Genomic DNA, 16,533 nt, shown 5'->3' with positions numbered 1-16,533 from the left:
TCCTGTAGCCTGAATGTTCATGTCCCTCCCCTTTGGAAATTGAGATCTAACCCCCAGTGTGATGGTATTAAGATGTGGGGCCTCCTAGAAGGTTATTAGGCCTTGAGGGTGGAGGCCCCATGAATGGGATCAGCGCTCTTATAAATAAGGCTCCAGAGAGACCCCTCACCCCTTCCACCACGTGCAGTGGAAAGGTCTGTGAGCAAGAATGCACCGTGGATGAACCAGGAAGAGGGCCATCACCAGAAGGCAACCATGCTGGCGCCACGATCCTGGACTTCCAGCCTCCAGAACTGTGAGAAATCAACGTCGTTTAGAAGCCACCCCAGCTGCGGTACTGTTACAGCAGCCTGAAGACAGGGCCAGAACACGCACTCACGTCCATGCGCATGTTTCCCACCAGCGCACAAGCACGTATGTCAGGATGCGATGGAACATGACACACTCGTGTGTGGATCCATTGGCTTGTGTCTGCTTCCCGGACTTTGGAGAATGCCCATGTCCGTGCTCCTTCAAAGTCACACAGCGCTCCAGTGAGAATCGGAAATGGCTGCCTCCCCGTGAGGAGGCTGCTGGGGTCCCCCTTGGTAGATGGGCCTCGTCCTTTTGGCCCCATTCACACCTGTTGTCCTGGCATAATCGTTAACAGCACCCCATACACTCTGAAAAGCGTCCCAATCTGGATAACTCATTACACAATCACCTCCCTATTGGGCCTCCCCGAGTGGCTGCTCCCTGCCCTGGCCCTCTGGGAACAAAGCCTGGCTGTGGCCCTGACCAGGAAGCGAGAGTCTTAACATCCCCTGCCAGCCTGTGTTCCCTTAGCCTCCCCTGAGACAGGGAAATTGGAATCAAAAATCCCGTGGGGATTATTTATGAATCACGTGGGAGCTCAGGAGGAGATTTAGCAAACACCTGGTGATTCATTATAGCCAACGATTCACAAAGACCAGCAATCAACTGTGCACAGGGAGGCCAGAGGCGGGGCCCCCAGATGGTGCGGAGTCACAGCTGCAGTCTGCAGAAGGGGGCAGGGTCTTGGGTGCGGGGGCACCAAGCACCGGGTGGAGCTCAGGGAGCCGGGTCCGGGTGGGAAAGGAGAGGGTCCCGGTGAGAAAAGCTGTCGAGTCTTTAACCGTGTCCATCCCCTCCCCTAACACAGACTCTCAGAGCCAGACGTGCCTTGGCACGCTGGCTTCCTGGGGCCGCCATAAAAACGACCAAGAACTGGGTGGTTTGCACAACAGAAATCTCCTCTCTCACAGCCTGGAGCCCAGAAGTCTGAGATTAAGGTGCGGGCAGGGCTGAGTTCCCCTGAGGCCCCAGGGGAGGAGCCCTCCTGCCTCCTCCGGCTCCCGGTGGGGGGCTGCAGTCCTTGGCGTTCCTTTGCTCTCAGCTGCATCCCTCTAGTTTCGGCCTCCGTCGCCACATGGCATCTCCCTGCATGTCTGCGTTCATGTCGTCTTCCCTCTGTGTCTGCATCTCTCTTATTAGGACACCAGCCAGAATGGAATTAGGGCCCACCCAACTCCAGTCTGACCTCATCTTAAGTTAAATAGTTACACCTGCCCCAACCCTGTTCCAGAGAAAGCCACGCTCTGCAGTTCCGGGAAGGAAACGGATATGGGGAGGACACGAGCCATCCTGGCACACTTGCAAGTCCCTTAGTGACAATGGCTTAATTCTCAGGGAAGCAATCTGCAGCCCAAGAGCATAGTGGTCTGTCCAGTTGGGCTGCGGGCTGGCAGAGAGCAGTGCCCTGGGTCCTCCCGCCATTGCCTGGTGCCTTTGTACTTCGCTGCCTGCGCAGCGGGGTTTCAGGGAGCGTCTGCCACTTTCCCTGGCTGTCCTCCTAGGGCACAGCTCAGTGCAGGGCCACGGGCTGGGGTGCGTCGGGCGAGGGTCGAGGGCATATCCAGGTCCCGTCACGGTGTGCTGGAGCCCGTCGTCTGAGTGCACAGGGTGGGGCTGTCAGGAGGGGCCTGGTGCCCGCAGCACATCTGCTCCTGGCCCTCAGCTCTGCTTATTTCTGACTTATCTCTGCTCCTTTGGGCATCCTGGTCCTCTGTTGACTCATTCCTGGAAATCTTTCCTTTTCGTAATAGCACCTGGGGCTGAAGCAATCATTCCAAGCCTGAAGGAGTGCTGGATTTAGAGGTCACTGTGGCTGAAACCACCAGAGTCCACCTGCAGCGAGACAGTGGCTTCCCCTGAACACTCTGGGGCCGTCACACGCCCCCCGTACATGGTCAGATGGGCAATGGCCCGGTACTGGGGGCAAGAGACTCATGGTTCATGAGGGGCTTCCTAGGGCCCATGGCCTCCATCTCGACTCACCGGGACCCTCTGTCCTCTCCTCCTCCCCCACACAGTTTGTGGGCAACAGGTTTTCATGGCCAGCCTCCATGACCCATTTGTCCTCAGGCTAAACCACCCCCAGGGACAGCAGCATCCCTGAACTGGTCGCTAAGTTTGCTTCCCCAAGACATCTCCCCTCGGGTCCTGGCTGCTCAGGAGGATCCGGCAGGAGGAAGCCATGCAGAGCACAGAAGGCGGGGCTGCGCCCAAGACAGCTGCAGACCAAGGCGACAGCTGGTCAGCAGGAAGCTCCCCGGGAGGTATGTGACCCCAGGGCCAACCCAGGGAGGTTGATTATCATGTCTTAGTACCTTCTTCTCCCACCCAGCTCTCTGCTGGCTTGAGTAACCTGAGAGTGACAATATTAGAAAGCTGAGAGGTGGCGTGGACTAGCTAACCCTGCGGAGGCCACGTGGGCTCTATGTGTTCTGGGGGGTGGTGAGTTAGGGGTGCCTGCCTGGAAGTCCCTTCTGACCCTCAGCCATCTGTGAGCTGCTCCCCATCCCTCAAGACCCGCTTCAGATTTGACTCCTGGTGTGAAGCCTGCTGCGTGGCATCCTGCCAACCCTGGTGGCATTGCATCACAATTCACGCTTCAAGGCTTGTTCTCCCTCTCAGGGCTGTGGGCTCTGAGGTCAGGGGCTCTGCCCGATGTCCTTAGGCCCCAGCATTCACGGGCCATCTGCCTGGCCCGGGATCCACACTTAGTCCGTGCTTGTTACATATACGTGCCGATGGGTACGCATCCCACAAATGGAAGGTTGCAGCCCCAGCGCTCGGGGACAGATGGCTGCTTCTCAGAGCCATCCAGGGACGCCAGCACACAAAGCCCAGGGCGGGAGGCATTGGAGGAGAGGGCTCCCAGGACAGTCCAGGCAGAGACGCGGCTGCAGAGGAGGAAGGAGACAGCCTCCAGCAGCGCCAGTGTGTGCTCATCCCAGGTTCAGGGGTGCACACGGCAGCCACCTGTCAGGGTGCGGTCGACAGCCAGTGAGCCTGGGCCTACAGCTTCCTCCTTGGAATTTGAACTCCTCTCCTCAGTGGAACAGGGAGGCGGGGGACGGCTACGGGACTGTGATCCCTGGAAGCGAGTGCAGGCATCCTCTGCTCCTGGTGGGGAGCCCAGGGTTCCTGGGTCAAGAGCTCACTGGAGCAGAAGGATGGGGGCACACAGGAACTTTCCCCACAAACACTTATTGAACTGCCCAGAAAAGGTCCCAGGAATTTCCTCCAGGGCGATCTTTTTAGTAACATAAAGGTGGTGCCATCTTTTAGCTCGGTGCCCTCTCTCCCTCTGAGAACAAAGCAAACACCCAGAAAACAGCAAAGAAATTCCTTTTTCTGTCTTCATGCCTGCACTTGCCTTGGAAATAGTGACAAGCCAGATGGCGAGTGTCGTCTTAAGCGGATTCATCGAGGGCTCGCTGAGTACGAGGGGCTGGGCCTGGGGAGTCCCGAAGTGGGACACGGTCCTTGTTCGCAAGGCGTGCACAGACAGTCTGGCCCTGTTAGTCTCTCAGTGAAGGAGAGCTCTGTGGGCGAACCCTTGGGTGGTTCAGGCCCCCCTCCAACACCCGACCCCCACTGGGGACTCAGTTCGACCAGCCAGGTGCACCTGGTTCTGGGATGATATACTAAGTCCATCCCGAGGTTCTGGAAGAGTCACTGGGTATCATCAGTGCTCAAGAGATGGATGAGAATGTTCCAGGCAGAAAAGAAAGATGGGACCCAACTCTCCTGTTCTCACTGGTCAGCCAGCCGCATGGGGGTGGGTGCTGGGATCGGGGAGCTGAGACAAGATCCTGCAGAGGTGGATCCAACTCCAGCTCCAGCAGGTCGACTAGAGTGACTCTGGCAGCCACCTTCAATTTTAAGCCTCGTTTGTTCCTCCAAAAAATGGGTATCATTATTCCTGTGTCACTTAGATATGCTGTTATAAAACAACTTCCAAGACCTAGCCTTCATTTAAAAAAAAGGCAAGCTGGGAAAAGGTAATAAGTCCCCATTTGTGTTAAAAACATGCTCGGATCTAGAGAGAACATTTCTGGAAAAACACGTAAGAAAGTGTTAAACACAGACGCCCCCGGAGAGGACGGGGGTCTTTTGTATCGTCTGATTTTAAAAATCAACTGCACGTGTTATGTGTTTATTAAAATGTATTGAACAAGATTACGTAGTACATTTATTAAAATGTAGTTAACAATGAAAATTTTTTTGCTGGAAAAGAGCAAAAAGGAAAGGAATTTCTGCCTTTCGAGAGTCGAGAGAGAGAAGCGAAATTCGCACGCACGGTGCCCCTCACTCATGGTTGGCACCTGTCTTTTCAAGCACCCAGGGCTGATCCTGGATTAAGTGGCCTGGGAACTCCTGTCAACTAGTAGAGAACCTTCCGGACGGCTTCTGGGTGGGTTGTTGGGACGTATGCCCAGCCCCACACTGAGCCTATATCCTTTTCTCCAGGCCAGGCTGACTGGGGGATTGACAGAGCCCTGCTCCCTGAGAGAGAGGTGATAACCCTGGAGTCTGGAATCCACAGTTGCCCCTTGCTTGTCACCAAAATGGTGGGGTCAGAACCACCCTCTCTGCTTTAGGACGGAGGAGCATCTGGGGGCTTTACAGTCTGTACAGCGGAAAGGCAGGCGGGGCCCAGAGCTCAAGGGAAGGGCTGTCTCCAAACAAACAGGATCCAGGTGCTCGTGCAAACACAGGGGTATAAATGAATCTTCTTGGCTGACCTGGCTTGTCCTCTGAGCCCGCCCGTGACCATGGAGCCCAGGGTGCTCTGGCTGCTGGCGGTTGTCCTGGCCTTGGGGTTCTCCAGCTCGGCTGGGGAGTTCGTGGGCCTGTGTGAGTACCCCTCGGACCTTTCTCCACCCCACAGCAGGGAGGGCCCGGAGGGTGGCAGGGTAGACACACAGGATGATGGGAGGGACACGGAAGATACAGGCCTGGGGGCTTTCTGTGTGCTTGTGGAAGGTGACCAAGCCCCCGCATTGATTTAATAATTGCTGTTTATCAGACACACGCATCTTCTCTCAACAGCCCTGTCAATTGGGTCTTGCTGTCCCCATGTGGCAGACAAGGAAACTGAGACTCACGAAGGTCCATAACTGACCTGAGGCAGCCCTTCTGGTCAGTGCTGAAATCAGCATTCGGCAAGGTCTGCCTGGCTGGCGGCCGATGCCCAAGGCCACCTCCCTGTTCCTTCTCTGCCAGAGATTTCTGAATTACAACACTGGTCTTTATTCACGGTTTTGGCATGTTCACAAAACAAGAAGGAAAGACAAAGGAAAATGATTATTTCCAGAACATTTCAGTACATACAGACAATTTTCGGGTAGCTATTGCATTGCAACTCCAGGTGGGGGACGCGGCTGTCCCACTAACCCAGTTTGAAGAAATCAGGTGTGGCTTTAATCAGGTTATCTATGAAGCCGTGTTGAAGCCGGCGGCTCCCAAGCTTGGTGCCTGTTAGAATCACCTGGAGAGCTTTTAAGACTCCTGGAGGCCAGGATGTGCCAATTCCATCAGCATGTCTCTAGGTGGGAGTGGGCATCAATAATTTTTAGAGATCCCTGGCGATCCCAACATGAGCAATTTGGGAACCACTGGAGTAAGGAATTGTGGACTGGCAGCAATAGAAGAGGGTTTCAGAGACTTCTCATGATTTCTATTTTCTTAAGGAAAAATCCAACTAGGTAATAAGGCAGAGTGGACTTATGCTGAAGTTTGGACATACAGGCTTGCTAGAAAAATGAGTATCGGAGACTGAGGGATGTACAGGGCAACTGTGACAAGCCAAACAATTTGGGGACAGGGAGATGCAGAAAAGAAATAGAAAATAGATGCGCTGTGATTTTTCTATTGAATGTATATCTCCTATTATACATTCATTTTTTTTTTTTTAAAAAAAGAGGGAAAGTTATCATTGATAAAACAGTGAAGGGGAACTTTGGAGCCCAGATTCCCAAAGGCTCCTGCCAGCTGGAGGAAACCCAGGCCCGTCTTGTACTGACTTACCGACAAGGGGCTGGGAGCCCGCCAGTGAGAGAGACACCCCAGCAGACGGCCAGAGTTCCTCCTGAACGCTTCTCTTTAAACATTTACGTGGGAAAAGGGTCCCCTGCAAGCAGATGTTGATGGCGGTGTCGCATCCTTTGAACTCAGGAGCTGGGGGGAGGGTGCGAACTTGCAGAATGCAGCCAGAATGACTGGGCTTTGTTCCGGACAGCGGCCAGCCAGTGTACCGTCCCCGCCAAGGACAGGGTGGACTGCGGCTACCCCAAGGTCACCCCTGAGCAGTGCAACAACAGGGGCTGCTGCTTCGACTCGAGCATCCCCCGGGTGCCCTGGTGCTTTAAGCCCCTGCAGGAGACAGGTGAGCCGGCCCCACCGCACGCGGGGTGTCCTTTGCGTGCCTGGAGTGGAGTCTCCAGTTCCCCAGGAAGTTGCACACACCCGGGCCCTGGGCAGGACACCCAGCGCCATGGCTGTCCATTGGTGGAGGTCTCAGTCACAGGCTTCATGCCCAGGACAGCCAGTGACTGTCCCCTTGTCCCCTGCTGTCCCCTTGCTGAGGGATTTGTGCAAAATACAAAAGCAATCATTTCGAAAACGTGTTCAAAATCGAGGTACCATGTAGAGGGAACGAGTTCAAAAACTATCTTGGAAAGAGACGGAAAACACAGAGGTTTGGAAAGCTGGGCTGACGTTGGAGGCCATATTCAGCCAATGGACCACCCAGAGTCTCTGTCATTTGTGAGGAGCTCTCAGCAGACGGCAGACAGGTGGCAGTACTGGGCATGGAGCCCTGGCGCCTCTCTGCATCCCACTGTCTTCCCACCACCCTGAGCCCAGCAGGAAGTGCACCACCCCTTCTGTGGTGCAGTGGGTGCAGGACAAGCACCCCGGGGAACCCCGTGTCAACAGCAGATGGCTGTGTACACAGATAGCTTGCTGGCCTGGCTCCATCAGCCCCGCCTACCACATCTTGGGCGTGGAGGTCTGCTACAAGCCACCTGGTGGCTGGGGTGCTGCCTCACCTCCTAAGAAGGAGATAGCTTTCCTGGCGCCTTCCTAGAATCAGCACCCGAAGGGGCCACGCTGGTCCTTTGAGCGCAGCTCCCTGATCAAGGACGGGTCCCCTGCCCGCTGTCAGGGCCTCCTCCCCCTTCCCAGCAAATCCCAGCAGAGTCCATATAAGGCTTTGGGACCAGGAAGGAGAGTCGCCTACTGCCCCTTCCCTGGTTGTCCCCATTCTTTCAGCTCCTCAGCCAGCGATGACACCCTCTTCTTTGAGCACCGGGTGACCCTGCAGTGGCCATCTCATTTATCATCTGCCCCAGTCCCCGGGGTCGTGGTGGGGCATGTAGCTATTCTCCCACAACATTTCCCCAGCAACCTGGGGGACAAGGCAGCGCTAAGTGCTGACCTTGAAGCCTGTCTTGACCTTGAGAACCAGGCAGCCGGTGGGTGGAGACGAGACTGCTCACAGTGACGCACGCCATGCTCTGTTTCCAGAATGCAAATTTTGAAGCGATGCCTGCTGCCGATGGACACCTTGGGATGTGACCTTCCATGCTCTGGGCACCCTGCCCCCCGTTCTCAGCTCGTCTCTGCTTTCCTATCACCCTGCTCCTGGCAAGCAATTCTGTGAAAATTAGTGTCTGGGGCCTGATGTCTTAAAGAATAAAGATCCCATACTTGGTATGAGGACAGGTCTTCCTTCCTGAGACTTCATGCTGTTGTGTTTTATTTCTGCCAAGTTGCTCTCCCTCCTTTCTGAGCTATTCGCAGAGGGGGCTGGCGGGAGGGTGTCACAGCATCTCCGAGCAGAGGGTCTGCCCCCAGCCTCGGGAGCCGGAAAATAACCCCTCAGTAGCCACGTGGCTTGTGCAGATCCAGCGTTGACATGAGGCTGCCGTGGGGATGTCCTCATGTCAGCTGAGAAAAGACATTTCAAATCTATGCTTCAAGAAAGATGATTAACGTCTTTCTCGGTGAAGAGAGCGAACCAACAAAACCACCTCACAAAGTGGCACTTTTGGGCATTGATTTGCAAGTCAAGTTTAACATCTTGCGTGGCCTTCTTGTACCCTTTTCTTCTGGAAATGGATGCAGCTTTGTGAGCAAATCAACAAGTGTCACCATGCGGATCCCACCTCAAGTCCTCACGATGTCTCAACAGCCCCTAGAGGGAGGGTTGTCCCCCCACCCCCGCTTTCTGGGACGTGGAGCTCTCCATGGACATCACGAGGGTCTCCAAGGGGAAGCTCAGCGTGCACCCCCTGGTCACTTACAGTCCCGCCGGCCGCGCGTCCTGCGCTGTCTCCGCTGGTGGCGCTCTCCTAAGGCACAGACACAATCCTACCGTGCGCTCGTTCACACTGCACAGCGGCCCGAAAGCAGCACAGCTTGCCGAGGTGGGGTTTCTTGGTCTGAGCCACCCTTCCCACTGGAAAAGGGACACCGGCTCCCTTCAAAACAACAGGCTTTGTTTGGGGGGCTTGCCCTTACGGCCAGCTCCCCAGAGCTGACAGTACCCCTGGACATGAGATATTATTACACCTGTCTTACAGATAAGGAAAGGTAAGGAGAAGAGATTAAGTAACCTGTCCAGTAGCCCCCACTGAGCAGGGACCACATCAGGACGCTGGGGTCTCTGCATTGGAAGCCCTGTATGTCCCTGCGGATGCCCAGCAGCTGTGCCTTCCGGGCCCCAGGAGAGAGCCCTTCCAGGAACAGCTCAGACCATGCGGCACATGTGAAGTGCGGCCTCCTCTCCTGGGGACCCTGCCAGCCTGAGCAGTTCTTGCCCAGACATCACCCTAGGCCCGCCTCTGGATCCCTCTCTCCCCACAGACCAAGTCCAGCCTTTGAGGCCAGGCCGGACCTTAGCTGGAGGGGTTTAGGGGTCACTCTGGGCCTTGAGCCTCAGCCTCAGGTCACTGTGCCATCTGTCTGGCTCTGATTACCGGGTTCTGCCCTCTCCCTCGCTCCCCCACTGCCTTTCCTCTAGGGCGGGGGTCTGCTGCCTCCTTGCCGCCCAGCCTTATCAATGGGAACAGCCTGCCTGCACTTCCAAGGAATTCCTCACCTGTCTCTTCCTACCTCCCCCACCCCTGAGTTCGGGTCTGGACACCTCCTCCCACTGTGGTCCCCATCCCGCCCCTAGACTGCCTGGTGTCTGCCACCGCGCTCGGCAGGGACAGGTTCCAGCCCAGAGCCTGCAGCTGGGGCCCACCTCCCTCACCCACCGCAGAGCCTGTCCCTCCCTTACCCATGACAATGCTTTCGGCATGTTCTAGACAGTTCCCCAGTTACCCTCATTGCCCCATGTGTGGGGGGGATGGAGTCTGCTACCATCCAGTGGAAAAGAATTCGGTTGGGACATTGTCACGTGAGGTCCCTGTGACACGGCACATAACCCCCCACGTGCAGGTCCCCATGCCTGGGCCAGGGGCTGCCCTGCAGCTGCTGGTCGCCGTGTGCTCCCCACACCCTCCACCCTTCGGGTCCAGCCTTGTCCCTCCCCTCCGACTGTCCTGAGTCCCTGTCTGCTCCTGGTGGCTACCCCCGACCCTCTCCAGGTGTTCAAAGATGCAAGCTGGACTCCGCTGCAGGTGCAAACAGGGCCCAGGTCAGGGGAGGGCAACCTCACCCCTGCAGCTCTCAGCACCAGTTCCGACACCCCTGCGCGGCCCCGTGCGAGGACTCAAGGAAAATCACTGCGGCTCTCGACCAACAGCTGAGGAATCAGTACCCCAGGGGCCGGGCGTCCCGAGGGAGTGCTCCAGTGGCTGAAGAGCGGCTGCTTTTTCTTGCTCTCTGGCTGCCGGGGCCCTCAGAGGAGGCTCACCCCCGGGAAGGACATGGCAGTGGGAGCCACTCTTGCTTCCCCTGCTCAGCCACACAGCCCTGCAGGGTGAGGAGAGAGCCAGGGCCTGGGCCAGTGACAAGGGACAAACCCCCCGGAGGCATGAGGATCCTTCAGATGGAGCCCGTGGCCCAGCCGAGCTGCTCAGCAGCTATCACCTCTCACAGACACTGCTGTCACCGTCCACCCTGTCACTCGGTGGCCAGACCAGAGCCACTGCTTCTCTGCTAAGGCCATGGACACCACCAAGGAGGACGGTCCTCGCCCACATCCCCCAGCCCCCAGATAGCATCTTCTATTCTGTTCTTGGCCGTTCAGGGCCCCTGTTTTGAGAGTGTGTGTCCCTAGGAATTTGGGAAGAGCCCAGGCCAGACTCGGATGCTGAAACAACCTTCACGCCCAGTGCAGGAGCCTCCTTCCGTGACCTCCGTGCTCAGGAAAGTCATCCGCAGGTGGGGGCTGGGGAGACGGGGGCTTAATTTTCCCGTCCTGGGGCTCAAAGCTCTCTCCCCAAACTCTCTGTTACTCCTGCAGAGGGTGTAGGGGGCCATCACGCATGTCAGGCTTCTGGCGGGCCGCCCCACGCTCCCTGGGGGTCCCGGTCAACCTGAACACTAGCCACCTACTCCAAAGCCAACAGCTTGACGAATGGTCCAAGGACTGGACATGGATCTTAGAATCATCTGAAGAGTTTTCAAAGATCTCAGAGACCCAGAGATTAGATCACAGCCTTGAGGCTGGGCCGGGCCCCAGCAGTGTCCAGCTGGGTCGAGAAGTGGGGTACCTCCATCTGTGCAGGGTGGACACCCGACAACGAGAGCAAAGTGGGTTGTGAGGAGCTGAGAGGTCAGCAGGGAGGAGAGCTCCAAGCCGGAGATGCAGACGCTGACCCAGAGAGCCAGATTGTTGCCCCCCGGCCCGCGTACGTTAGTTATAAACTAAACAAACAAGAAAAACCTGAGGCTCACTTGTCCCCACAAAGCCTCTGGCCAAGAAGACCACAGACATCTGGGCACCTCATCAGGCCACTTTTTAAAAATGTTACCTTAAAATATCATTTATCTTGGTTACTGAGTTTGGGGGCACCCCCTGCAATTTTATGTCTTACCCCAGCCGTGTCCTTAGCCCGTGGGGGGCCGTTGATATCCTTGTAAATGAGTTCACAGGGCACCAACATCGGCCAGACCGCTCTGACCCACATGGAGTGAGACACACACAAGCTCATTTCCCACCCCCACCTGACCTGGTCCAAACTGCAGTGACCAATAGCCCCCTCTGCTGGCAGACGTGAGTGACCGCACTTCCTGCAACCCCAGCTCCTTCATGCCTCCTCCCTTCCAGTTAAGATTTGATACCCCATCACCCAACTATCCTGCCTCCTGACAGCCTCCAATCCTGAGCAAAGCCCCATTTCCTCGCAGCTCCCCAAAATCATGTAACACAAACCCAAATCCTAGAATAAATCTTTTCTTTTCTTTTTATTTTTTGGTGAGGAAGATTGGCCCTGAGCTAACATCTGTTGCCAATCTTCCCCTTTTTGCTTGAGGGAGATTGTCCCTGAGCCAACATTCATGCCAATCTTCCTCTACTTTATATATGGGATGCTGCCACAGCATGGCTTGATGAGCCCAGGATCTGAACCTGCAAACCCCAGGCCGCCCAAGCAGAGCGCACGAACTTAACTACTACGCCACTGGGCTGGCTCCATAAATCCTTTCTAACAGCCAACTCGATGCACAGATGTTCCTGTGGTCTTTGGCAGCGGGATGTCAGTCAGCAAGACACAGGCCAAAGACTTGGTGGGGGAGATGGGGGCCCGTGGGCATGTGGTTTCAACCGGTGGGTCTCAGTGGGGCCTGCATTGCCATAGGGGACGTTTGGATCTGTGGGCATGTTTCTGAGTGTCATATGAATGGGCGGCGGCACTATTGGCATTGAGGAGGCACAAGGCTAGAGATGATGGCAGGGATCTGGGATGTGCCAGACCATCCTGTGGACTTTCCATCCTGCTGGACGCTCGGGGCAGCCACAAACCTGTTTATAATGATCTGAGACCAGAACCACCTTCTGTTTAAATCTAAACAGAAAGTTGTTGTTTTGTTTTTTCGAGGTTTGACTATCCCAGAATTTTCTGGGAATGCAGTATCGTGTCACTCAACCAAAGGAAGGCTCTTGTTTAGCTTGGAGTGTCAGCCCAGTTGACCGTTTCAAACACGTCTTCTCCGGGGACAGGGCCCCTGGTTTGTGAGCTGTCTGCTCAGCCCGCCTGGGGTTGCCCGCGTTCTCGGGTGGTGCACTCACAGCGGCTCTGTGCAGGGGACTCTGTGTAGGGTCCCGCCTCCACTCCACGCTACTACCATCTCCTCTCGTCCAGTCGTGTGGACTGGGGACACACTGAAACACACGGTGCTATTGCATTAGATATCACAGTCCTTTTATTTCTCATATTTTTATAGGGCATTATGCATATGTATTTTATTAAACGTTGTGCGTAGGCGTGTATATTAAGTATGAATTTCATTTCAGGACAGCAAAAGGGGGTCTTGTGAACAACCTGGTGTAAAGAAGATGCGGGTTCTACTGGGGTGGAGCACCTCCCAGCCAGGCCCCCTTGCCTCCCCTTGCTAGCAGGGTGTTCCTGGGAGGGAGGAGACCCCTGCCTGTGCAGTCTGAGTCGTTCCCATTTTTTCAGTCTTAAACCTGAATCACCAATTTTGAAATTAAAAAACCCCGAATGCTGACAAACGTGTTCTCTGGTCCCCCTAGGACCACCTCGCTAAAGCCCCCTCCCCCTCCTACCAGGCCGAGATGGGGGAGGGTCACCAGGCCCTGGGGTGGGGGAGGGGGCTCACACCACCCCCATCATCCTGCACCTTTACTGCCCATCCAGGCGTCCCTTCCCTCTTTCTTAGACAATCCATTTCTCCCCAGCGTCCTCCCAGCTGTGGGGGCCCAGCGGGTAAAACCTGGGGTTTCCGAAGGGCTGGCCACCCGTGCTGGACTTCCAGTGGTTCTCCCAAGACCGTCCCGGGGCACACCCCGCACCCCCGCACACAGTGATGGGCGACTCAGTGGCAGGCACCTCTGTCCACCTTGGAAGGTCCTATAGCACTGCAGTCCCTGCCTTGTCCCCACCCCTCCCTCTCTCCCTCCTCCACCCTTTCTCCCCACGCCCCCACCCCAAGCATCTCAAAGGGGCTCAGTGCTGACTCCAGGAAATCCCTGCGTCAATGTGTGTGGGATGGCCCACCACGCTCCCCACAGGTACAAAAAAAACACCACCTTGTTGCTCCCTTTACAAACTGACACCCGGTTTCCACCGATGAAGGGAACACTTCATTTTCACAGATATCTCGGAGTTTTTCCTCATTCTCCTTTTCCCTGGGGTTGAATCTAACCCCAGATATGGACCCGGGCCCTAGGGCCCTACGGAGGGGTAGCCCCTCAGAGGGGGCAGGAGTCGGGGGGAGGCGGCTCCAGGGCGCTCATTTCAGTGAGTAACCACGGCTGCTGTGTGTCCCCCCAGGGGGAGCTGGGAGCAGCCCCGCTGATCCTGCAGGCTGCAGGAGGGCCTGGGAGGGCGTCCCAAACATCCTGGGCCCCCACCCAGGTGCGCACTAGCCCAGGGGAGCTGGAGGGAGTGGACGGGAGGAGCAGAGGTCTGGCGGAGCTTGCAGAGCTCCACTCCACCCACCCCAGCCTCTGAGAAGTGTCCCAGGGCAGGCCAAGGAGGACCCTGCCCAGCCTGCGGAAGTCAGGGCCCTAGCAAGCCCCAGGCTGGCTCAGCAGGGGAACCTGGACAACATTTACCTGAAAGTGCCTGGGTGTGTAACAGCGAGATGGTAAGTTAACACGAGGGAAGCCATCTTAGGGAAAAGAAGCAACATTGTAACTCTGACCCTGACTCCCTAGCCTCTGTGAGTACATTCGAGCCTGCACGCAGCCTAGATGATTAAGCACCTCTCGCTTTTACCAAATACCTGATCTGCTAGTTCTATGACTCTTGCTTATGCAAGTCTCCCAGCTGTGATAAGACAACTTTGTTCTCTGAGGTCCCCAGGAACATGACGACCTCCAGAAAGAAAAACTCTGCCTTGGTGCCCATCACGAACGACAGAAGACAGAGGTAACGTGGCGCCTTGAAGTTTGTCACACTGGAGGGTCAACATCCCTAACCCGCCCCTTCCCTGCCCGTTTCCCCGTCTAACTGCCTCAGGATCCTGTATGATTGGAAGACGGTTCTTCAGGACACTAGTCTGCCATCTTCCGACAACGCCGGCTAATCGTGTAAGTTTTCCTTTCTCAACCACCGGCTTGTTTGCAATTGATTGGCACCAGATTGTGGCGAGCAGAATGAGCCCCTTTTTGCTCAGTTACAGGTGGGGGCTTTAAGTTCACAACAGAGAAAAGTCAAGTCACCATTTCGTGCAATAAATTTTAAGGTGAGGGTGAAACGTGTCCACTACACATCTGTGTGTCCACCCGAAGTGTGCAGCTGCCTCTCATCTCTCCAGGGTCGGTGTGAAGCCCCCCCATCCCCCAGCTCAGAGTGGAACCCGGGGCAGGGGGAGGAATGTGGAGGCGGATTCGGCTCCCAAAAGTGCGCCACGTCTGGGGCAGGGGGGTTTCTGCCCTTAATCCTTCCCCCAAGAATGGACATCTCATGGGGCAGCCTGCCGGGCATCACTGTGGCTGAATCCCAGAGTGGTTGGTAAAGACAATCTAATACTGACTGAGCAGGTGGCATATGTCACACACTGATCAAGCCCTTGAGATTTGCTAACTCGTCGAATGCTCTTAAACAAGCCCACGAGATGGGGGTGTTACCATCCCCATTTTCAGATGAGCAAGCAGACACGGAGCTGTGTAGTAATTGGGTCCAAGATCGTCGGCCAGGACAGCCAACACATCAACAGCAGGAGGCAGCCCCCGGCAGGGAGCCCTTCTAGAAGGTTGTGTTTGCATTATAGCACCTCCCGTAGGTCATTCTCATCTAATTCATTTTATAAGTTGCAATCTACTGTGAGTAAAGAAATTCAATAGTTAACATGCTCCCCGCCTTGTGCAAAGGTTCATAATAATTTGCTAGGTTTACCAATGAGACACTGAAATGCTAACGAATCTTGAATAATTACGTTTGCCAGGAGCCAGCAGAAAATCCCAGGAAGCCCGATTCTGCCCTTGAGCTCTATGTGACCTGCTGGGGGTGGCCAAGGGGTGCGTGGTCTTCCTCGGGAATTTTAAACAAGGTTCTTGGCTCTGGATGGTTGATGTCTATTAAGTACCCAGAGAGCGCTAACCAATTTTAACATTTGGGGTTAGGAAGTGCTACCGTGTGGACCAGAAATGTTTTTTTCTTTTACCCAAAATTCACTGAATGATTTTGTATTAATTCTTACTCTACCAATGAGGAACTTGAGAGAAATTTGCTCAAGGACACAGCCTTGCTCAGGTTCGAATCTGGAATGTGTTGGACCCTTTTCCTGGGCTGCTGGTCATATCCTCGGTGGACTTCGGGCCTCCTGGGTACTCAGTTGATGCTGACTGTCCGTGGCCCAAATGGCCTTGACACCGTCCATTAAACGCCCCCCCCCCCCCGGGCAATCGCCTCTAAAATTTTCATCTACCAGTGGCATGAGGTAAATTAGGAAAATGAATTGGATTCTGTAGGACCCAGGGATTATTTTCATATCAAATACCTTCCTCACTGACTCGGAAATGGTACACATTTGTAGAACCTTCCAGAACGCATGGAATGAGAACTTTGACTTGCCCAGGAGAAGTCAGACCCCCTTGCTGCTGGTGGAAGGGGAGAGAGACACTGGACTTCCGCTGTCCCAAAGCTCTGTGGCCGTTAAACCTGATGATTCTTTCCTATGCTGTTTACATGCCTTTGCCCCTCCAGTCTAAGTATGGTTGATCATTAAAAGCATCGCTTCGGCGTTTCTTTTTTGGCGATGGTTCCTTCCTCGTCAGCTGGGTAGCTGTGTATTATTCCACAACATGTTGGATGTTTTCTGGAATTCATCACTCTGTTCAAGAATTCTTAAACTTTCAATGGCATAGAGAGGAGGGTCTTTGCTTCAAACTGAGACACGAATACAGGGTCAAATCAACAGAGTCGCTGGGGAGACGTGAGAGGGAGAAGCAAGGGCAGGCATAATGAGAAGTCTCAGACCTGGCCGAGGGTCTGACATTTCTGAATGGAGAGGAGGAAGGAAAGAGTGGGTGGGGAGAGCCTCAGACCATGGTCAAGTTCAGCGGAGGTCTCCAAAGGGCCGATGGACAGTCCCCAAACA

At 55.2% G+C, this 16,533-nt stretch overlaps 1 protein-coding gene across 1 annotated transcript; it reads left to right on the top strand.

The window, feature by feature from the left end:
- Window positions 1-5,046: 5,046 nt before the first annotated feature.
- TFF3 (trefoil factor 3) lies at window positions 5,047-8,092 on the top strand. Its single transcript, XM_014839303.3, has 3 exons — window positions 5,047-5,205; window positions 6,590-6,736; window positions 7,879-8,092. Exons 1-3 carry the CDS (start codon window positions 5,124-5,126, stop codon window positions 7,890-7,892), a joined length of 243 nt encoding a protein of 80 aa, XP_014694789.1. The 5' UTR covers window positions 5,047-5,123; the 3' UTR covers window positions 7,893-8,092.
- Window positions 8,093-16,533: the final 8,441 nt, after the last annotated feature.

Source organism: Equus asinus, chromosome 18, assembly GCF_041296235.1.
Source record: "Equus asinus isolate D_3611 breed Donkey chromosome 18, EquAss-T2T_v2, whole genome shotgun sequence".
Lineage (NCBI taxonomy): Eukaryota > Metazoa > Chordata > Mammalia > Perissodactyla > Equidae > Equus > Equus asinus.
The sequence above is the reverse complement of the archived record's forward strand: the minus strand, read 5'-3'. Positions and strand labels throughout refer to the sequence as shown.